Raw genomic sequence first — 24,006 nt, 5'->3', positions numbered from 1 at the left:
GTCGGTTAAACGTCTGTCTTTGGCTCTAGTCATGATCCTGGGGTCCTGGGATCAAGCCCCTCGTTGGGCTCCCTGCTCAGCGGGGAGTCTGCTTCTCCCTCTCCCTCTGCCCTTCCCCCCCATGCTCTCTCTGTCTCAAATAAATAAATAAATAAAATCTTTTAAAAAAATTAAATGGTTAATTCTAAAAAAATAAAAAATAATAAAAATAAAATGGTTAATTATGTGAATTATGCCTCAATGAATATACATATATAATATATATTTTTATGCCCCTTTACATTCTGCCCGCCTGCGGCGAGGGTCTTACTTGCTCCCGCCACAGTCTTGGACATGTTTAATTTTACTTTTAGCTAAAAATAAACAGGATGACAAACTAAAAGAACTTGGGCCCCACACAAATCTGTGGTTGAGCTCCAGGTCACAGAATGACTCCTGTTTGACTGAAAATTCACTGTGGCATGTGCCCTGCCCCCTTTCTCATACAGCACAGTGAAGGCTCAGTTACCCGGATCCTTGCTCACTGCCGGGACATCACCATATGCCGGACAAAACACAAACACACTTTCTCCCCCGTGAGGTTGCTGGGAAAAGTTTAATCGGCTACAGAAATTTGTGAGAACCAAAGGCCACCTCTGGACTGAAAAGGAAAGTAGCCCTTTGGTTCTGGTTTATCTATTATTAGATCCCCTTCGAGGCTTTACATCCATGTTTGGTGGAAAATAGAGTGATTTTTTAAGATTGTGGTGATTTCCTCTGATAGTTCCTTCATCCTGGCTTCAGTTACTTCAGAGCCTTAAAAAACAGAAGAAGGATATAAGTATTAGCAACATCAGAAACTGAATAATGTAAGTCTTTCAAGTACCTCCAGCTAGTCTTTGCACCATTTTGGTTTGCTCCTAAAGGTCTCCATGTTTGAGGCAAACCGAAATAGAGAGAGGTATGCGTTCCCTGGTGAACATGAATATCCTCCTTCTAAGTGAAACGAAGAGAGCTCATACTGGAGCAATTAACTCTATACATTTGCCAGAAAAGAGAGCTGCTCATCCACTTCAAGGCCTGCCATAACACTAGAGTTATCCCAGGCAGCATCAGCCTCTGAGCTTGAATTTAATAAAGTTATCCAGGCTGCTATCCTCCCTCAGAAAGCCTAAAAGAGCCGTGGAGAAAATACGCTGCCCTCAGAAGCTGAGCCAGTCTCTGGCATCTCCCTACAAAGAAATAAAATACTATTTTATTTTATACAAATCCATGGAAATCTGTTTCTCCATGAATGACCTAAACCAGGGGTCAGCAAGCTGCTTTTGTAAATAAAGTTTTATTGGGACACAGCCATGCCCATTCCTTTATGTATTGGCTACGCCTGCTTTCCCCCTATAATGGCAAAGTAGAATAGTTGCAACAGAGACTGCACGGCTCACAAATCCTAAAATATTTACTACCTGGCCCTTTACAGAGCAAATTTTGCTGATCTATGACAACTCTAACCACTCTAGCCTCCAGATACACATTTAGAGGTGCACTTACATATTTATTCCTGGCCTCAGGTGCATTCCAGTTTCCCCACGCTAACTGTGAGCTTTCTCAGGTGCATTCCAGTTTCCCACAAGCACGATCGGCTGTCAGGTCTGTCCTAACTATGCTCCAGGATGCTCATATTTGCTGCCTATGCAGGCAAATGGGAGCATCCCGCGAGAGCAAAATCCTGCAAGGCAAGTCCTATAATGGTCCCTTCTCCACCAGGACAACAGCTTGTCTGTAAGACAAACAGAGACTACGTGAGGCTTCCATCTTACCTGCTCAGGCAGTCCTGATTATTCCCAGTCCTGTACTAGTTTCAGCTGATTTCCAACTCGGCTATTCTTGGCTCTGAAAAGCTATCATCACTGGCATCGCTGTATCTATCACTAGATCAAAAGAGGAACGAATTTAGCAAGGTGTAAAAAACCCTGGACCATTATTCTATTTACAATTCAAAACACATTCCATAATTAATCTCCACTCAGAGAAAATGCTAAGCGATATTCTACTACCACTTTCTAGTCACGGCAAAAAGAGGTTAGTCCCACCACACACAATGATCTTCTGTCAGAGGAGCTGATCACTTGCTTTCATCTTAAGTTGGAAGCAACTTATTCAGAAAATTTATAAAAGCATTTCAATTTAGATTAAAATTTATAATCTTCTGAAGGCCACTAATATAGGCCAGCAGCATGAAAGTTTTCCATTGCAACAAACATTTTCATACGTCCAAGGGCTTCAGAAATAATTTCCACAATTATGGCTATTTTCACATTAGAAGCTTTATGGGATGCTCCGACTACCTTGAGTCACATGTATTCAAAATAGGACCAATGACTGACGCAGATGCTGCCATGCTGGGTTCCCTCAGAAGTACACCTTCTCCATGACAGCCCTGCAACTGTAGTTTTGCTTTGAGCCATGGGCTCAGGTTGGGGTTCCTCTTGCTCGGTTCCAAATCAATCAGCAAGTAAATCAACTTCACAGGAGTTCTACTGATCTATGGAGATGACGTTGTCAGGAAGTAAGTGTTTTATGACTGACCCATTCCTAGCCTTGACCAACTGTTTGCTGACTTACAGCAATAGAAGTCTGAATTCCATACTCTTTCTTTCTTTTTTTTTTGTTAAGGAGGAAAGCGAACTGAAGAAACCCTCTGCTGACACGTTAGGGAGCAAAGATTTACTCTAAACATATTGAGCGCGTATCAATAAATAGGTCAACAAAAATGCAAAAGACAACCTCACTCTCCTCCCTGACTTTTGAACAAAATACTGGAAAGGCTGTGGGGGCGGGGCTCGAGTATGGAGAGGAGATAGAAGAGGATTGAGAATTGGCAGAAAAGACAAGATATGTTAGATAAACATAAATCAACAGATCCTCAAAACAATCAAGGAGAAGATACCTCCTACTTAGATTTTAGAGCAGGAAAATCACTTCTGTTACAAAAGGGTTTCCAATAAAGAAAACACAGGAATAACTAAATAATTTTTTTTTTTAACTGCCCCCCGGGGGAGCCTGGGTGGCTCAGTTGGTTAAGCAACTGCCTTCGGCTCAGGTCATGATCCTGGGGTCCTGGGATCGAGCCCCGCATCAGGCTCCCTGCTCAGCCGGAAGCCTGCTTCTCCCTCTCCCACTCCCCCTACTTGTGTTCCCCCTCACGCTGTCTCTCTTTCTCTCTGTCAATTAAATAAGTAAATAAAATCTTTAAAAAAAATGCCCCCAAAAGTTGGTATGTCCTTCCTTATCCATGCACTCTCATTACACAAATGTCGAATCCTTCCTGGTTCTGTGTGACAAAAAGGGAATTGGAAGTTGCACTCAACTTCCTCTGGGAGAAGAAATGAAGGTTAGGGTGTTCAGGTGATTCACCCAGCACACAGCTCATTCGAGGTGGGGTCAGCATCCCCATCATGCCAACCCAGGCCACAAGCTCAAGTCTAAGCTGGGCTGCAATGTGCCAGCAGGCACCTTGGGGCATGTCCCCTGACTCCACAAGCAAGAAGGCCAAAAGAGCCAAGGAACTCCCATTTTCTCAGGCATCAGATGTTACACCTGCTTCCTTCCCGACCTCGGAGCCCAGAGAAGAGTAAGGTGGGCCCACATCTTCCCCCTCACACTCCTGGTTGTACTATTTATTAGCCACATATCTTTGGACTGGTCACTTGACTCCTGAGAGTCTAGGAAAAAAGTAGTAACAATACCTACAACCTCACCAAAATGTTATGAGGGCCAAAAGGGAATGTCTAAATGTGCTCTGAAGACTACATAAAAATGTAAGCCGTCGTTGTTTATGAGAGTTACATATTTATAACATGGCATCTCTCAAAAAGTCATGGAAATATGAAGAAGTCACAAAAACTGCCAATTGCATGCTTTTCAGAATTGCTTTTTTTTAAGATTTTATTTATTTATTTGAGAGAGAATGAGATAGAGAGAGAGAGCATGAGAGGGGGGAGGGTCAGAGGGAGAAGCAGACTCCCTGCTGAGCAGGGAGCTCGATGCGGGACTCGATCCCGGGACTCCAGGATCATGACCTGAGCCGAAGGCAGTCGCTTAACCAACTGAGCCACCCAGGCGCCCCAGAATTGCTTCTTGTCCCAAATAATCCCCTGCCCACATTAGCCAGCAGAGTAGGGTGGGTCTGTTTCTAACCTAACGGCCCTCATTTCTGTCTGGTGGCTGGCTCCCCCAAACTCGGACAACACATCAAAATGGCATGGGGAGACTCAGCTTGAGTTTAGTCATTTCTAAGGCAAATGAGCGGGTTTGGTGATTCTTTTTCCTATGTGTCAGGGGCCAGAAGTAGGACAACGAAACAAACCATGGCACTCAAGAACAGAATCATTAAAATAGGCATTGCTGCTCAACGTGCTGATTTCAGGGCATCCATGTGCCAGCAAAAAGCAAGCGCTAGGAATAAAATGTGGCTCATCACCGCACATGGAACAGCAGCGGCCCCGGCACGTTCAGTAAAATGTGAATGCTACTCTGTGCTGCGTCTGACTTAGGGGTTCATTTGAGTTTCACCCAGAACAAACTTAAAGAAGTCATAAGATATACTTGTCTGAGTACATTTTCACTTAATTCGCGACATCTCAGCTCTATCTTAAGACTAACCCATCTTTTAAAATCATCTTCTCTGTACACACATTTCTCAGTAGGGAAAATTATTAGATATTAAGGTCTTACATGTTAAACTTTATGAAATGCCACAGAATACAGACCCATTTGTGTGTATCTTGATATATTTGAGGAGGGGAAGTTTTAAACCTGCAGTGCCCAATATGGTAGCCACAAGCCACAGGACGCTATCTACATTTAAGTCAATTAAAACCGAATTGAATTGAAAATTCCATGCCTCACTCACACATAGTAAGTGCAGTTCAAGTGCTGCATATGTTACCGGGTTGCTCGGTTCTTGCCCCAGATGCACCGAAGAATTGGAAACCCGAGACCAGAATGGGGAGATAGAGTTCATTAAGTAGATAAGCATAGTACACTTTCAAGAGCGAAAACGGGCCACTATCAGAGCAAGAGTGGCAATGGCCCCAAGAAGCTTTAGGTGCATCCTTTTAAGCCTGTTTTCTTCCCTAAATTTGGCTTTGACAGATATGTTCGATTGATAGCTGGTTATATAACATTTTGGCTTCTGTGCATGCGCCTACCCATAATGCATTCTGTTACAACCGTATTTATCTATGTATTGTATATTTATGAGTTTCTTTTTTTTTTTTAAAGATTTTATTTATTTGAGAGAGAGAGAATGAAAGAGAGAGAGAGCACGAGAGGGGGGAGGGCCAGAGGGAGAAGCAGACTCCCTGCTGAGCAGAGAGCCCGATGCGGGACTCGATCCCGGGACTCCAGGATCATGACCTGAGCCGAAGGCAGTCGCTTAACCAACTGAGCCACCCAGGCGCCCCTATTTGTGAGTTTCTAAGGAGCTTTTGCTGTGACCTTAAGGACACGTTGCGCCTTTTGTGCGCATGCTCAGCCCTTGGAAGTCCCCTTGTGGCTTCTGAGCCAGCTCTGTGGCGAGGCCTTTCCTGTTCTCTTAGCTCTTAGAGGTGGCTCTGAAGGTGTGGCTGTTAACCCTCAGGGCTGGCTCCGAGGGTGTGACCAGCATCTGCTTTATCCCTCCTCCCTCGGGCCCAACTAACTGCCCCACAAATAGTCCTGTAGGGCTGGTGACTGTCATATTGGGCAGTGCAGATTATAGAACAGTTCCATCATTGCCGCAAGTTCTGTTGGATAGCACTGATTTTAAAACAAACGAGTAATGATTAAAAACAGCAACAGCAACAAACTATAATCACCATGCGATGGTTCTCCTTGTCACTTCCTAAAAAAATTTTTTTAAGGTCTGGCTATCTACAGTTAATTAAAATCATGGCAAATGGCAGATGTCTCTCATGCATCCATGTGTCCCCCAAATAACAGAAGCACTCTTTTAAAAAAAGTTTTAATATATATATGTATATACACACTTTCTTTTTTTTTTTTAAAGTAGGCTCCAAGCCCAATGTGGGACCTGAACCCACAACCCCAAGGTCAAGAGTCACATGCTCTACCGACTGAGCCAGCCAGATGCCCCCATATGATTTTTTACAAGACAAAATCAGAATCACCAGCAGTGATTCATGGGGATCTCTATCCTTACAACACTGGCTTGGCCTAGAAGACTTGACTGCAGCAATCTACGTGTGGCTCTTTGACAAACAAAAGGTTGGTCGTCGTCGTTTGTTTGTCAAAAATTCCTGGTTCCTAGTAAATTCCCAATATAAGAAAACATATATTTCAAGGCACTAGGACAAGATATAGTAATGCCCTCATATATCCCACTTTTTATGCCATCCCAGGGGCAGCCGTTAAGCCACTTCTTCTCCATTAACAGAAAGAGGTGGCTGGAATTTAAAAAAATTTTGATGGCCAACTTAGGATTCCCAGCATGCATGAGTGCCTACAATACTTTGTATCAAAATCCATTTCATGTGGAAAAAGCGTGTTTTAAAACAGGTTGCCATGCACACAGTTTTCTCCAAAGCATTGTTACTGCTTTACTTACTTCCTTTTCAAAGAGCCCCTGGAAGCCATAAAATGTAAGAGCAATGGAATAAAAACTTAGTATGCTTTGATGAGTTTTGCACTGAATAGTAAATGGTAGAATACGACCCCAGCAGGGCATTAAAAGCACAGTAGTCTCTATCACTATTAACTCCATCCCTGGCTGGCACCATATCATCAGCACTGCAGTGAACCACCATCAATAAAGAGCACCTTTTAATCAACATTTAATCCCTAAGGGAAGGTGTATTCAAATGTGGTTTATTAGCAGCACTTTACCAAAAAAAGTCTCAAGGTATGCAGTTGGTGACAAACAATGGGGGCAGAGGGGGCGGCGCTGATTTAAAAGGTGTTTAAAAAACTGTTAAAATAGAATCATTTTCTTTTTCCAGTTCACTTTTGCTTGAAATGTAACAAAGGGGAAAAAGTAGTATTTTTATATCAGTTTAAAATGTACAAAGCACCATCTCAACTATTCTTTACAGCAGCCCAAAAGGATGAAGATCCTGAAGTTTAGGAGTAGAGACTTGGGAAAAATTACCCAGTAAGCAGCAAACCCAGAAACCAAATCCATAGCACCTGCTCTACTCGTTCACACTGTCCCCAGAGAAACAAACTATTTGCACCTGTCCGGGAGCAAGAATTTCCTGTCCCCTTTAAGGTACTCCTAGCTGGACTAAGAATCAAAGTGACATGAGACAGATTAACAGAAGAAAATTGGAGGGACTAAAGTTTCTCTTGAGCCCGCAGGGTCTTCATTGCCTTCAACTCAAAACAGTCCACGTGCAGAAGTGGCATATTTTGAGAAGACCTGTCCCAAACCCCTTCAAACTTGAAATAATCTTTATGCCAAACTGGCCCATCTTGGGATGGCCAGCCCTTGGCCCCTACACACCATAGACTGCAAGAATGGCCCTTGGCAACATCAACCATGCAGCCCAAATGTTAAAAAAAAATAGGCAAGGTGATCCCAAGTTTAAAATAGTGCTGGAAAATGCACATCAGATTCATGCAGGGGGAAAAACGTATCTTACCCTCCTAGTCAAAGAGAAAGAGGTACCCAAGGGGGGATAAGTATGCCTTAGAGGGAGAAATGCACACACTACAATCAATAGAGAGGCCACACCCACCTCCCATGCCCACTGTCAGGAAGTAGCATCCTAACAGGATACAGATTGGCATTCACCTCTCACTAAGCAGTTCAGGAATGTATATCAAGGGCCTCAAAAGTGGTGTGAGCTGAGGCAAAGGCATTAAAAGCTTCTAGGGAGATCGAGGGACTGCAAGCTGTTCCCTAAGGATTTGTGTGCATTTTATTCTCTAAGTCAAGGGAAGCCACTGAGAGTTTTAAACTCCAAAATAATGTAGGAAGATGGACTGAGAAGAGGAAAGCTGGAGGTATAGAGACCAGATAGGAAGCTTTGTAGTAGGCAAGAGATGAAGAAGACCAGAACTAAGGTAAAATTAATAATAATAATTCCCATTTAGGAGCACCTAGCTGGTTCAATCAGTAGAGTGCGTGACTCTTGATCTCGGGGTTGTGAGTTCAGGCCCCACTTTAAGTGTAGAGCTTCCTTAAAAAAAAAAATAATAATAATTTCTATTTAATTTCCCACCATAGACCAGACACTGTGCTAAGTGCTTTACATTTAGTATGAAACTTAATCTTCATTAAGTGGGTACCATGTCAAGAGGGTACCATTACCATGCCCCTTTATAAACTGATGCAGAAAAGAGCAAGGTCACAGAACAGTGATTATAACCATGAACTGAGTCCTATATGGATATAGAGTAAAGATTAGAAGGAAATACTCAAAAACGAGCACAGTGTGTTAGGCTGGTGGGTTTCTGGGTCCTTTTTTTCTGTTTTCAAAATTTTCTGTCATGCTACATCTAGAAGTCAACAGAAAACAAAATCTTCCCAAGCTTGAAGCCAGCATGTCACTTAGAAGGAAACCCAGAAGAGAGTCATGGAAGAGAGACTAGAGACAACGGGGAATGAAAATGGGTGCCTTCTCTCCCTGACTGCTGCCAGGATTCACAGGTAAAAAATGGAGAGATGAGGATAAGCATGAAGGAGAGAATGGACTCAGATCCCGGGAGCACACGAGGTATCAGGAAATGGAAAGACCTGGTTCTGGGTATGAACGTCCTTTAAGGGCCCTTTGATTATATAGTAGTTTCAACTTTTGAGTTCGGTCTGAAAAAGTCAAGCAAATAGAGGGAATCACTGAGTAATTTCCCTCCTGTTGATTCTGTACCAGATCACTTCCTGTTTTGCCAAAGAAGACGATTTCTCTGCACAAAAGGTATATGTTGGGTGGAGGCATGGAATCCAGGATCCTAAAACCTAGAATACAATGCTGCTCAAATGTCTTAAGATTCTGGTTTTATACTTTATTTTTTTTTTTTTTAATTTTTTTTATTTATTTGACAGAGAGAGACATAGTGAGAGCAGGAACACAAGCAGGGGGAGTGGGAGAGGGAGAAGCAGGCTTCCCGCGGAGCAGGGAGCCCCATGCGGGACTCGATCCCAGGACGCTGGGATCATGACCTGAGCCGAAGGCAGACGCTTAACGACTGAGCCACCCAGGCGCCCTGGTTTTATACTTTAAAAACATGTTACCTCCAAGAGCTGCGTGTCTGCGAACTGCTGACCGAGCCCCATCTAAGTTCTTGCTTTCCAACATGGAACGAGCACTGTGTAAGCACGAGAGTTTTACTCTGACCTGACACACGGGCGTGATAAATGGCAGCGTCATCCAAACTGGAAGCTATTTCTCCACTTGGCGTGTAGTGAGTGAGCCTAAGAGCTCTGCAGGGCAGCCCCAGAGATCCACATGCTGGAAAACAACCTCTGAACCACTTTAGACTCCAATCCCTCTTCTGTTTCCAGTTGCTTAAAAATGCAATTCTGAACAGAGATGATAAGCTTTGTTTCTAGACACTCAAGAACCTCACAATTACAAGCACCTTTGTATAGCGTATTTAGTATAAGTCCCCTAAAATTGCCTTCTTACAATCACATGAAACAGTCTCATCCTATTACATGATATGCCAGCAAAACCAGGAAAATGTGCGGTAATCTTTCACACATGGGACAGATTATGTTTCAACACCAGAGGAGAGATCTCAGCAGAGAATTACAATAATTTTCCATTGGATTTGTTTTTTCTAAAACTGGCTTATTAGACTTGTGAAAAAAAGAGTTAACACAGCGGGCGTGAGGCTGCTATCATTAGAAGGGCTTGCTTAGTGGAGTGGGATGGGAGAACGACTCAGGAACTTGGCTTTCAGAATGTGTTCTCCATTACTAACTGATAAGGTCATTTCACTGGGTGTAGGCTGATGTGCTTTATGGTGAATGCTTGCTTTCCTTCTGAGAGTCTGGAATTTGAGTGGTTGCTAGGTAGAGAATGCCTATGTAACCAGCCCCAATAAAAACCCTAAACTCTGAGTCTCAAATGGGCTCCTCTGGGCACAAACACCAGACACATGTTGCTGCATGTCCCTACTGAAGGGAAGGTGAGCTCTGTGTGAGCTCTCATGGGAGGAGGGGGCATAGGAAACCTGCAAATAGGTTTCTCCACACCCCTTACATCTTTTCCTCTTACTGAGCCAGCTGTGTGTGCTTACTCTGTCACTGAAGTGAGTTTTAACCATGAGTACCACTATATTCTGATTTCCTTCTAGTTAATCATCAAATGTGTGGGTCGTCTTGGGGGGACCCCCAAAACAAAGGCTTTCAGTTTGATTTTGCATGTACTTCCTGAGCAGCTTATAAAAACCTAAAAAATACTATCCTAAAACTGTTATGGCTTTCTCGAACCGAAGACTGCAAGTTGAAAACCAGGCGGAATTGGTCCTCATAACTGGGTTTCCACTCTAGAGACAGCAGAGTAGCCAAGAATTTAGCTCATCAGCTCTAGATCCCAAAATAATATTCTCACCGCAACTTCCCAGGCACTAAAAGATAATTGTTCTCCACAGGCCAGAACGCAGAGGTTATAGTTCAGATGTACTCACTCAAAGCCAAAGATTTTTGTATTCTGGGCTTTAAAGATGTCAGCTGCGCATGTGCCATATAATTACACACCGTCAGCCAATTTCTGGGGAAGGAAGTCACTCTGCTGGTGTTCATATTCCTTGTTACGTTTGTTTGTGATGGATTATAGACAGTAATCTTGTTTGACAGAAATACAGTACCAGCTCAGCTCACATTAGAGCCTGGCCATGAAAGCACTCGTTCGCTTTTCATCGTTCACTCACGCCGCAGAGCTGGGCAGGGAGGAGCTGAAGTGCAAGGTTCCTCTGGAATCCGGGTGTCTGTCACTGGGTTAACTCATGGTCACCATTCTTAGTTGGAAAACCACCCCCACCCCCGCGAGGTGTCAAAATTAGACTAGACTATACTCATCCTCCCCTGCTACCCAGAGTTAGTACTTTAATGGGTACTAAACTACCCTGTGCTCTAGGGAGCCAGGGAGATCACGATAAATAAGGTGTCGGCTGCCCTTAAGAAACGCACCTGACACGTAGGAATTCTCTGAGCACCGCGGAAGCCTGCTAGTCCGCTGTAACTCCAATACCAGCCTCGGAGTTATAGTACGAAGTCTTGCCTTGTCCTCGAGACATACTGAGTCTTGCTCGGGAGTCCCTAGCAAGCAACCATTTTTCTCAGAAACTGCTGCTAAGCTTTGCCCAGAAACCACCATCCCCCCGCCCCCCGTGGGAAGCAGCAGGCCCTCTAACACGCAAATTAGAGAACGCTCGTTCTTGGCCGTTGCTGCCAAACAGCCTGACGTTATTTCGCCCAGCCATCTAACTTCCTCCGCTGCCACCCTCCTCCTACAGCTGGGAAACCAGTGCCCTGGCTCAGCGGAGCAAGGAGTGATCATTGAGTCAGGAAGACACCTGACAGGGAAATACGTAAAGCTGTTCCCGTTTGAAAACTGGCTACAAGAAATGAGAGAGCTGTGAGCTTCTCCTCGCAAGTAATGTCACAAATAAGCAGGCTTGTGTAACACAAGCACACGCACACACACCAGACACAGATCCTGGCAGCTCTCGACTGCAACATCACCAGGGTTATTTGCTGGGATGAGGGTCAGCAAAGGTAATCTTCTAAATGACATATATCCGGTTACTGCGGTAACAACCCTTCATAACCCCTCTATGATTCTGGCTAGTTCCCTCCACTTTTAAAGTTATTGCATCCAATATTCTTGCAGGAGAAGAAGTAAAGATATAAATTCTCCCCAAACTAATATTTAAATGTCAAGAAATTTTAATGAAAATCCCTAAGGGATTTTTTTTTTTATTTGAACCCAATTTTAAAAATCGTTGCATAATTCATCTGGAAGAATAGCAAAATATATTTTTTAAAAAGTTAAATAATGGGTGTAGGGGGGCTCCTGGGGGGCTCAGTCATTAAGCATCTGCCTTCAGCTCAGATCATGATCCCAGGGTCCTGGGATCGAGTCCCGCGTCCAGCTCCCCGCTCGGCCTGAGGCCTGTTTCTCCCTCTCCCACTCCCCCTGCTTGTGTTCCCTCTCTCACTGTGTCTCTCTCTGTCAAATAAATAAATACATAAAATCTTTTTTTTTTTTTTTTTTAAAGATTTTATTTATTTATTTGACAGAGAGAGACACAGAGAGAGAGGGAACACAAGCAGGGGGAGCGGGAGAGGGAGAAGCAGGCCTCCCGCGGAGCAGGGAGCCCGATGCGGGGCTCGATCCCAGGACCCTGGGATCATGACCTGAGCTGAAGGCAGACGCCTAACGACTGAGCCACCCAGGCGCCCCTAAATACATAAAATCTTTAAAAAAAAAAACTATAAAGACTATATAAAGTCCTTCTTTAAAGATCTAGGGAAAATGAAAACCATGATTACCAACTTAAAAGACAAACAAACCCACTTTGAAAAATTATTTGCAACCTAACAAAGGATTAATGTCCTTTATATATAAAGAGCTTACCAATCAGTAAGATAAAGGATACAATAGCAAAAGGAAAAATAGTGCAGAGGGTATGAACAGGCTAGTCACAAAAAAACAAATAAATATATAAAATATTTATATATATTCATTAATCAGAGAGTCACCAAAAGCAAATCCCATTTTTCACTTATCAAAATGACACAAACTTCTAAAATAACACCCAGCATCAGCGTGATTCGGAAAGCTAACATGTCACTGCCTTGGATGGGAAGAAATCATTTTTATTCAGAGAAAAAAAATCAGGATCGGTAAGAAAGAAAAAAATTACTCTTCATTTTAAAAAAGTCCTGTACTGATATTAAATTTCACGAGAACCCTAAAATGTTGATATAAGTGCATTTGGGGTTGGTGCTGAGAGCAGTAAGCTGGTTACCTAGAAGACAGCTTGCATCCCTGTTGCAAGTAGGCGTGCAGGCTCCCGGTTGCCGCAAGTAACAGGCCCAGGTATGGAGGGGAAGGCTTCATCGGCCTAGAAGAAAACTCAGGATGGAATTGGACACCAACAAAATAGGGGTGATCTGAAATGAGAATAATCATGATGTGACTGAAGCAGACAAACACGAGAGCTGCTTTAAAGGTCTTATCTTTGAATAAGAAAACGCATCAAATGGTGAGACAATGAACCTGTTACCATCACTGGCAGCTACTCTCACGAACCATCTTCAAGGCAGAATCTCAAACGGCAAAACACATCTCGCTTAATGAGAGATCTGGCATTTTATCTGTGCAAGGTGTTAGAGGGAGAAAAACCAAGCAACATTTTTGAATGGCAAGATGAATTCTGCTTTGCCCAAAGTCCACCTGCTTTTTGAAGGCCCTTCGTAGACGTATGTTGTCTCCATTCCCACAGTATCCCTCACGCTAGAGGCTAGCTGTAGGGCCTTCCGTCTCTTAGCTGGCTTCCGGCCAGTTCCTACAAGGTCGCTTCCTTTCCCAAGGGAAGAGTCCCCCGGGAATGCAGCAAGTACGACCGCTTTTCTCGTCACAGCTTTACGATGGATATTAATCAGAGGTGGCACCATGAAACTGACCTTGCACCCCTATTTCGGCCTCTGCCAACTTATTGCCTGTGAGGACAAGTCTCGGAGTGGTAAAGGGATGGCCTTTCAACATGTTAATGGTGGTTGTAGCTCCAGGTGGTAAGAGGTCAAGATACTTTTGTTCTCTTCCTTATACTTTTCCCTACTGTGTGAAACTTTTCCATGAGCATATGTTATTTACATTATCGGGGGCAAATGAAGCAATTTCCAAATTGAAGGTTGTAAAAAGCTCGTACAGGAGCAATTCGAGTTCTCCTAGATGGAATGGAACAGAAAAGTAGCTTTACCCAGCTACTTTTAAACACACAAATCCCCTTTTGGATTGGAAAACATTAAATGGGCAACATTTCCAAATCTGGGTAGAAATTTTACAGGAGTGCAAATTCCTTCCCCCAATCAGAACTCTCAAAAACTATGTTGGGTTTTTTTTTCCCTCCAGATTAGGAAGCAACTTCTAATGAGAAATCAGGCCAATCTCTAATCCCATAATTACTACAGTACAGAGCAGGGTTGTTGCTGTATTCCCTACTTTAAAAATCATTTTAATTGCTATGTATATCAAACCGAAGATGACAGAATATAAGTTTTATAGGGGGAGTAAATATAACTTTAAAGCTTTCAACGAGATGCTTTATCAAATGATCTAAAAATCTAGTGTGGAATTCAAAATCACAAATCCCCATCACTTACCGCTGGAGACCCAAAGCTCCTACTACAATAGTAAGGAAATGATGACTGGACGGAAATGTCCACTCTCGTAAGGTTATCACTGAAAGCTTTGTGATACAAAATGGTAGCTCTTAGCCACATGTGGCTATTTAAATTCATTCAAATTAATTGAGCACATATCAAGTGTTCAATAGCCACACGTGGCTAGTAGCTACCATATCGAACCGGGCAGAATAGTCCATCATTGCAGCAAGTTTCACTGGACAGCTCTGAGTCCAGAAAAATCCAGTGTAGAAATCTTGTACATCGCATCTAGGAAGAAGCCTCCTTGAATGAGGGGGACACTCAGGTATGAGAGCTTGGTGAAGAGAATGCCACCTTCTCCCAGGAACGTGTCCCCTCAAGAAAAGGAGAAAAGCAATCATCCACTCTTAGAAAAGAAATGAAGCAATGTAGCTTTAAATTTCAGATGCAATGAATCTTACAGCACGGCATCGAGGGATGTCTTTGAAAGACACAGACGGTAATTGTGCTTTTGTACAACTGCAGCAGAAGCTACACAAAGAATCGTGTCATGGCCAGGGACCAAAAAATATCTGAATGAATGGACCACTGTTCTGAATCGCTTTCTCCAAGAGAATCCCCTATGCCAATATGAGGAAAGAAATGAAAAGTTTTTATTTTGATGGTGTTCTATCAGTCAGATAAAGTATCTTTGAAATAGTGCTCTTAATTGCTTTGAATCACGTTCTGACATTATACTAATCTCAAACTTTGTTGTTCCTTTTATTTATTTAAGATTTTATTTATTTGACAGAGAGAGACACAGCGAGAGAGGGAACACAAGCAGGGGGAGCGGGAGAGGAAGAAGCAGGCTTCCCGCTGAGCAGGGAGCCCGATGCGGGGCTCGATCCCAGGACCCTGGGATCATGACCTGAGCCGAAGGCAGACGCTTAACGACTGAGCCACCCAGGCGCCCCTTTGTTGTTCCTTTTAGAACTCCTTTAGGAAATGTAGACATTCACAGAAATGCTTCTAAGGGGTAGCCAAGATCAGAATCTTCTGGGGAATTTTCCTTAATAAAACGAATTTCCTTGCAATTGGCTTTTTAAAAAAATGGCAGGATTTTACAGCGTCTCTCGTTTCCTTTCCAACCCGCATTTAAAAGTGTCAATGGGAATCTAAATCCGTGCAATGAAAGAGGCATCTAAGTATTTGCTCACAATAATGAGAGCCAGGAGAATTAAAAGAAAGTAAGTACTTGAATGAAGTAAATAAACAGCAATCTGCTTATGAAATTCTCTGCCCTCTCACACACCAGAAAGATTTAAAAGACTTCAACCCTGACCAGTGATCCACACTATAAAAATTCTAAAGGATGGGCATTTCCATCAGAGAGACTACAGGAAATACATCCTCATCTTCTAATTCAAAACTTTGGGCATGGACTGATAATCTTAGGTGGCGTGTCCAGTGCAAACAAGAGGAACAGTAACATCCACCGAGGGGGTGGTGGGACCTGGTTTGGCTCCAGCCCCACCTGTGATGAGCTGGACATCTCTATAAAGTGGGAATAACATCACCTGTCTTCTAAGTTACATAAGGCACGCAGAGTCCCTAGCAAGGGGTCTAGGCAGAAGCATCTAGTGAGTGTGCACTCAGTATCCACTGCTTTCCTTCTTTGAGGGTCCAGGTAACATGTCACTGCATTCAGAGAAGCCCTTGCCAACTTCAATTCTGCTCCCTGCTTGGGACTCCTGAAGTACCTGAACAGATTCCAGACAGAAAAGGAAAGGGGCAGAGAAAAGGAATTTGAAGTAGAGGATGGTGACATGGGCTCAGATGGTAAAAGAAGTAGGAAATTTAGAAGAGTAAGTCCAGAATACCTGTAGCCTAAAGAAGATAGGTTGAAAAGGTAGGTTCTAGGAAATCATGTTACCGTTTTTACAGTATCCTATACAAACTAAGCATTTGATAAATGAGCGTGGTTTATCCACCGAATTCGTGTCACGTGCACTGCACACTCAGAGCCCTGTCCTCGTTAGGAGGTGCTGCCGAGGGGAGAGGCTGGAGGCAGGAAGGAGCTTTAGGAGGACCCTGGGTCGGAGTCACCACGCGCTGGGGATGAGGGTGAGAGGGATGGGAATGCAATCCCAGCTCGATCTTTCTAGAGACAGAATCTACAGGACTTGACAACTGATTTTAAGTTGGGGGTAGAGAGGGGAAGAAGAACTAAATAAGGCCGATTTTAAGCCTGATGGTCTAGGACAGTGATTCCCACCCAGGGGCGAATGTGCCCCTCAAGGACATTTGGCAATGTCTGGAGATGGTTTGGGGTGTTGTGACATTGGGAGGTGGGGACAATGCTACTGGCATCCGGTAGGTAGAGGCCAGGGATGTTGCCCAATATCATACAGTGCACAGGACCGCCCCCACCACAAAGAATGATCCCCCACCCAATGCCAATGGAGGTGAGGGTGAGAAACCCTGAACAAGGAGATTGAGCATGACTTAGCAGAAATAGTCGGGAGGAACAGCTAGTTTGGAAAGCATGTAACTTAGGTTTAAATAAGTTGAGCTGGGATTGCTAGGAGAACATCCAGATAGACAAACAGGTCAAGCAGGCACCAGAACATGTTAAGTTCAAGTCAGTTAAATGAAGTATATATGTCTGGGTCTACAACAGGGGTTGGCAAACACTTCTGTTAAGGGCCAGGTAGTAAGTAATGTTCGAGAAAGAGCTGGGACCAGCGGTAAGCATGGGCTTACTATGTATTTGCAGCTCTGAATGAGAATAGTGTCCTTGTCCTCTGTCTCATCAATAATGGTGTATGGTTTGTGCCTAGGCTCTTGAGGGTGTCCCAGCCTCCACACAAACAACTTCTTCAGCGATCTTCCCCAACAGAAATCCCTATCCCTTTGTGCCGTGTTTGGTCTCACTAAGAACTTCTGTGGGTGCAGTGACTAGTGTTCAAAAGTTAAACGACTGGCCCACACTTGACCATGGAGCACAAGTGGTACGGAAAGGCAGACTCCAGGTAGAATGAGGGGCCGGGTCCCACACACAACAGATGTCAAAACCAGTCACAAGTAGGGACGAGGGCACTGGGCCATTCTTCCTCAAAAGAGGGAGAAAGCAGAGTGCTACTCAATAGTGGGCCGCCTGCCTTTTCCAGAGCAACTAACCTAGAGGCTAGCAACAGGAGAAGGCCCAGAAACAGGGCAGGGATGGTGAGGAAGCATACTGCTAGTAGAACTGTTAGACCCGGAACAACATATCATTTTCGGGTAGATTCAGACTAGTGGGCCCCAAAATGATTAGAATTATAAGTGGTCTGTTTTTTTCATGTACTTTCTATTTAGTCATATTATTTCTATTTAGTTGCATATTATTTCAAAGGAGAGAGGAAAAGAAGGAGAGCAAACAAAACGAGTCTCAACTTATGGCTTCACATATAACGACAAATTATACCTTCCTATATAACAACAAAAAGACGTTAGGTTGCCATGAAAATTTTCAAAAACAAAGAACCACTTACTTGCCAGTTCAATGATTTCCATCCTCTGTCCATCGACATCCTGACCTACAAAACTTAAGTCATTCTGCTCCAACTGACTGATCAGGCTTGGGTTCACCTGGAAAAACAAGAAATTAAGTGCCTTTGGGCAGCAGAGCCATAGAGACATATCAGCCTATGAAAATGTCCTCCATCAGTTGGGTGGGTTTTCCATTTCAGTGATGTTCTTAACTAGTGGTTAATTTCTATATCCCACACCCAAAGCCTATTTTTAAACTCAGGATGAACCTGAGAAACAGTCTAATCACAGCCCCTAAACCTGAGAGGCCCACCTTCTGTTGCTCAAAGATGAGATTCAAAAAGTAGGACTGTGACACAGATATTCTGACTTGGAAACTTGAGATTAGCTATTTATAGCCATCACCATATTTGCTTCTTCCCTTGAGTTATGTGTAATTAACTGTTTCTCCCCCAAATCACAAATCTGCTTGAGGATTGAAACGATCTTATTTCCCTTGTGACTAACCCCAATGCTTTCTTCACATATAGTTACATAAAAGCTCTAAGGATTAGAAGCTTGAAGCAGTTCTTCTGCTAGAATATTGGTTATAGATGACAAGCCGACGGCCTGGTGCTCAGCCCCTTCCCTCATTCTTCGCATCCCTAGTCCTTTCCCAAACTTTTCAGCCTCTTCTTCACAGAAATCACTAACTCATCTAAAATCAAAGTGGGGTCCACCTGTCCTCCTCAATCTTAACCCCATATGTTTTTATTTTATTTTTTAACATTAGGCTAGTTCTCATAATTTGTCATTATTTTTCCTTTTTTTAACAGCTTTATTGAGAAATAATTCACATACCATACACTTCACCCACTAACAGTGTACAACTCAATGGTTTTTAACACATTCACAGAGGATTTCAGCCATCGCCACAATGAATCCAAGAATAGGCCCTATCCCCTCTAACCATCATCCCCCTAATCCCATCATCACCTCCCCACCAGTCCTAGGCAACCACTAATCAACATTCTGTCTCTTTAGATTTGTCTGTTCTGGGCATTTCATGTTAATGGAACCATACAGTATGTAGTCTTTTGTAACTGGCTTCTTTCGCGAAGGATCATGTGTTTTAGGTTCGTGTCTATAGTAACATGTATCAATATTTCATTTCCTTTTATTATCAAACAATTCCATCGTATGGATAGACCACATTTCATTTGCCCATTCATCAGTTGATGGACATTTGGGGCGTTTCTACTTTTTTTTTTTTAGCTATTATGGATAATGCTGCTTTGACCGTTTGTATACAAGTTGTTGTGTGCATGCACGTTTTCATTTGTCTTGGGTTATATATCTAAGGATGGAATTACTGGGTCATATGATAACTCTGTGTTTAACTTTTTGAGGAGCTGCCAGATGATTTTCCAAAGTGGCCGCACCATTTTACATTCCTACCAACAATGTGTCATCACCAACACTTGTTATTATCTTTTTTCTAAAAGATTTTATTTATTTAACAGAGAGAGAGCACAAGCAGGGGGAGAGGCAGGCAGAGGGAGAGGGAGAAGCAGACTCCCCACTGAGCAGGGAGCCCCCACGCAGGGCTCGATCCCAGGACCCCGGGATCATGACCTGAGCCAAAGGCAGACGCTTAATGACTGAGCCACCCAGTTGCCCCTATTATCTGTCTTTTGATTATAGCCAGCCTAGTGGGTATGAGGTGGTAACTCTTTGTGGTTTTGATTTGCATTTCCCTGATGATAAATGACGTTGAACACCTCACCTCTTCATTTGCTTATTGGCCACTTGTGTATCTTTTTTGGAGAGATGTCTATTCAGAATCTTTGCCATTATTTAATACTCAGTTGTAAGAATTCTTTATATAGTCTAGACAGAAGTACCTTATCTGATATCTGATTTCATCTGTACTTATTTTATCTGTTATCTTATTTTTTGTCCTGTCCATTAGAATGTAAGCTCCCTAACAGGAGAGAGACTGTGTGTCTTTCCCCCTTCCATCTCTAGTGCATATCAGATATGAAATAAGTATGCAGGAATGGATGGCCACACCATTGTGTGCACAGTATTTCTTACACCTCCTGGCTACCACCTAGGCAAAGCAGCTCAATAGTTTCTGGTCCCACCAGTTGGGCCAGTTCCCAGTGGAAAGAAGACCAAAAATGGCCTCTACTCATCAAATTGCTCCCTAATTGTAGTGACACTGTTGGTAGCCTACCCGACATCGATTCCCATTGGTCCTCCCTCCAAACAGAACCCTTGACTTTTTCCGGCATCTACGCCACCCCCACAGGACCCATGGGACTCCATCTCCCCCATTCTAGAAGTTGGCCCTGACTAGTCTAAGCCAAACATGATAAACCTATCCCTATAGGCTGATGAATAATGCAAGAACCCAGGTTTAACCCTGGTTTAGCTTTGCCCTTGCAATGGTTACTAGTTCACAGGTGGGCAGGTAATCTATACTGATCCAATCAGGCTGAAGAAAAACTTCCATGTCTAAGAGAGATGCGTGTTGCCTCAGCTGCGGCTGGTAACCACCTTGCAGCTAGGAGAGAGACCAGCCTAAGGGCAAAGCAAACACACAGAAAAGGTAAGGCCAATAGAATCCCAGAAATAGTTGAAGCCCTGATCATACCATGCCTGGAGCCTACTCAGCCTCTGAACTACCTATTACCAGATATAACAAATTTCCTTATTGTTGAGGCTGGTTTGAGTGAATAATGAGTAGGGATTTTGATTCTAACTAACCAAAAGCATCATAATTGATACTCCAATAACCCTGGTATAGACAGCCCACATTTTGAGGAACCTATGCTTCTCATGTGACAATCTCAATGATAACTCTTATTAATCATGTGACACTAAGCCTCACGCTCAATGTAGACTTCCGAAGAGGTTCCCAAATGAAGAATCCGTTATGTGATAGCCAGAGATGCCTCCCTATCCCGAGAGGCATATGGTTCAGAAGATGTAAGTTCTCTTTTCCCAAACCTGCCAAAATAAAGGGCAGGGGGTTAAGGATAAGGATGATGCCCTTATCTTGGTCTAGGAGACAACAGTTAGGGTAACCTAGAACCCTGATGTGTCCTATGTGCAGATATGTAAGATTTTGCCTTTGAAAAGCCAAGAAGGGCAGAGTGTCCCCGTCCCAACTGCCCTCCTCTGGTAAATTTGGCATGACTCCCCTGAGCCCGATGGATAGCACCGAGCTGGACACCTTTTCCAGAGGTCCGCCTGTAATCACTGGAGGTCTTCGAACTAAGCATCTACATTCCACAGTAACTCAGTGTGTAGGCCATACCTCATACCGATGTCTGTGTCTTTCTTCTATAAAAGGGACATCACCATAAAGTTTCCCTGTAAAGATACAAGAGTGAAATTAATATCAAAGTAATCAGCTTTGGAACCATATCCAGAGCATATGTGTGGAGGATGTCTCTTTGACCTCTAGCCATATATCAGAGGCCTAAAAATTACCTGGACTCCAGATAGTCATCTAGATTTTCTTCTCTTCCAGTACAGAACAGCAATAGCTTTTGGAAACCCTGAAGCAATTCTCAAGTAAGCCATCAGCACTGCATAAAGGGAAGCCCTCTGTTATACAAGTCCACCATGAAGTCCAACAGACGGGCCCTCCTTTTCCACACCTGCCTGCACTAAGTACTGAGAGGCGGAGTAACATCTGAGCACCATCGCTCCTGTGCAGACTCCTAACAGGGCTCATTTTACAAAAGAAGAAAATGAAACCGAAGGAATGGAAATGAAACTGAAGGACTTGCCCAAAGCCCCGCCCACTGGCAGCACAGTCCGATCTTGAGCCCAGGCCCCCTCACACCTGGTCCGCACTTGTTCCACCACACCAGCTGCCTCTGTGTACTGGCCAAATTGGTTTACACCCTGCCTTAAAAATATGCCTGTCCTTTGACTCTAAAAATTTGGCCTCTAAGAATTTACCCCTGAAAATAGAAACGAAGACAGAGAGTTCACCACGAAGATATGCACCGCTTTGTTCTTTAACAGCGAACAACTGGAAACAAGCTGAGCACCAGGTGCAGAGGAGTGCTGGATTAAATGAGAGCACATCTATACCAACGGCTCTTAACCAGGAGTGCGCAGCTGGCGGTCATGTGTCGCTAAAGTGTGCCCATGTCGCCATGGGTGCCGCAGCCCAGAGCAGCACGTTGGGCATGACCTATTCGGCAACAGGCACGGTGATCGGGGGGGGGGGGGTCCAGTGACTGCGGTGTCAGGTGGATGGCAATGGCATCCATCACCAGACCCCTCTCAAGAAGAGCCCCCCCCATCATGTGGAGCAGCAGGATGCACTAGCACCAAGTGGGTGATAGCCCTGGAGCAATGGGAGGGGACCAATCACCCTTCCCTCAGCACCAGCCCTCGTGACGCAGGCCCCTGGCACACAGCCAAGGGAGGAGAAGACCTGCCACCAGCGCTGGAACACATCGCCCAACTCCAACAGAATCGGGAGCAGGGCTCAGTTCCATAGGCAGGGGATCGTCAGACTCTCTTGAGACGCCATAAGGCTGCGGAGCAGAGAACCAAGAGAGACCAAATGCCTCGTGTCTCCTCTGAGCTTTTGACTTGGATAAAGAAAGCACAAATCGGTTGCATTCTCCTATGACTCGGTATGATCATCTATCACGACTGAACTTCTATTTTGCAATTTTGTCCATGTAGACCCAGCTCCCTGGGGGTGATGTTAGTCATAGTGAATATTTACCACAGGCGTTCTAGAAAAATTGGAAATCGTGGGGACAGGGAGCTACTTTGAGAGAACTCCAACGTACCACCAAGAGTGCGGTCATTCAAGACAGAGCCTTTGTACTCAAACTATTGGTTCATAAAAATGAAAGGAAAAATGGAAACTAATAGCACAATGATGACCAGCTGGAAAAAATAGAAGCATATATGTCATTGTGAAGTTACAAGAAAAATCATTTGAAAGCTCTGGACCTAACTTGGAGAGGATCCTGATTCCCTTAGGACCTCCGACTTTGTGATTGATCTTTTCTTCCTGTGGTCCAAAATTTCTTCTCTGCTTTCTCCATTACAACAGATGACTTCGAAATCCAATAATAGAGCCAAAATACTAACAGATGGTGAAGAAAATGGCAAACATCTCCGAATTAGGATATAGGGAATTATATCTTCAAGTCATCAGGACTAGCAGGGTACAGCGTAACCTGTTGAAGCTGGATGGCCTGCACATACTGCCTGGCTTAAGGCAAATTTTGTGTTTGCGACGATATTGCAAATGTGCCAGGAAGACAGGGCTGTGTAATGACTCTGGAACCAGGCCACCTGGCTCTAAATTGCACTACACCATTGAATGGATGTGTGGCTTGGGCAAATTATTTCATCCCTCTGCCTCACTTCTTCATCTGTAAAATGGGGATTGTGATAGTCCTATTTCATAGGGTTGTTGTGAGGATTAAACAAAGTGCTTGGAACCGTAAGTAAACCATGTGACTGCTAGTGTTATCTCTAGACTATGAAATCCAAGTAGAAAGAATGGAAGCCAGAACCTGAGCTCTTTAAGATAATGGACAAGATAAGGACCCATCCCCTCAATTCCTGCAACCAGTCAACTGGTGTCCAGCACAGAAGCAGGTACTTAATAAATATTTGTTTAGGGGTGCCTGGGTGGCTCAGTTGGTTAAGCGTCTGCCTTTGGTTCAGGTCATGATCTCCGGGTCCTGGGATTGAGCCCTGTGTTGGGCTCCCTGCTCCGTGGGGAGCCTGCTTCTCCCTCTCCCTCTGCTGCTCCCCCTGCTTGTGCTCTCTTGCTGTCAAATAAATAAATAAAATCTTTAAATAAATAAATAAATAACTATTTGTTTAATGAATGGATCATTCTCTCTCTATATATATACATATATGGTATATAATGAAACATGTTTTCAGGACTTTGGAAATATTGTTTCATGCAGTCAAATTCTTCCCTGATCACTTACAAATCTGTCAAGAATGAATTTATAAAACTAACGCATTGCCCTATCCATGAAAAAAATTAAAATTTCCTTTATAACTGTATGTTGAGAGTCAACTCAGAATGTTACCAGTCCAATTCTATTTGAAAAACAAAAAAACAAAATAAAACCAAGACTGCTCATTCTGGGGCCTTGGCCCCAGGGATTCTGATTTGGTTACTCTCA

The 24,006-nt window shown here is 43.7% G+C and overlaps 1 protein-coding gene across 4 annotated transcripts in view; it reads right to left on the bottom strand.

Annotated features, from left to right (window-relative positions):
* Positions 1-576: 576 nt before the first annotated feature.
* CTPS2 (CTP synthase 2) overlaps positions 577-24,006 on the bottom strand; it is a 99,018-nt gene continuing 75,588 nt past the window's right edge. For all 4 annotated transcript variants that reach the window (XM_078064967.1, XM_078064968.1, XM_078064969.1 and 1 more), the window contains exons 15-19: positions 21,135-21,190; positions 17,833-17,929; positions 12,958-13,102; positions 1,797-1,907; positions 577-795 (exon numbers count right to left, since the gene is read on the bottom strand). In XM_078064967.1, the coding sequence (XP_077921093.1) occupies positions 1,838-1,907; positions 12,958-13,102; positions 17,833-17,929; positions 21,135-21,190 (368 nt within the window). In that variant the 3' untranslated portion in view covers positions 577-795; positions 1,797-1,837. The remainder of the gene's footprint in view (positions 796-1,796; positions 1,908-12,957; positions 13,103-17,832; positions 17,930-21,134; positions 21,191-24,006) is intronic.

The sequence above is a fragment of the Halichoerus grypus genome, chromosome X (genome assembly GCF_964656455.1).
Source record: "Halichoerus grypus chromosome X, mHalGry1.hap1.1, whole genome shotgun sequence".
Taxonomy (NCBI): Eukaryota; Metazoa; Chordata; class Mammalia; order Carnivora; family Phocidae; genus Halichoerus; species Halichoerus grypus.
The sequence above is the reverse complement of the archived record's forward strand: the minus strand, read 5'-3'. Positions and strand labels throughout refer to the sequence as shown.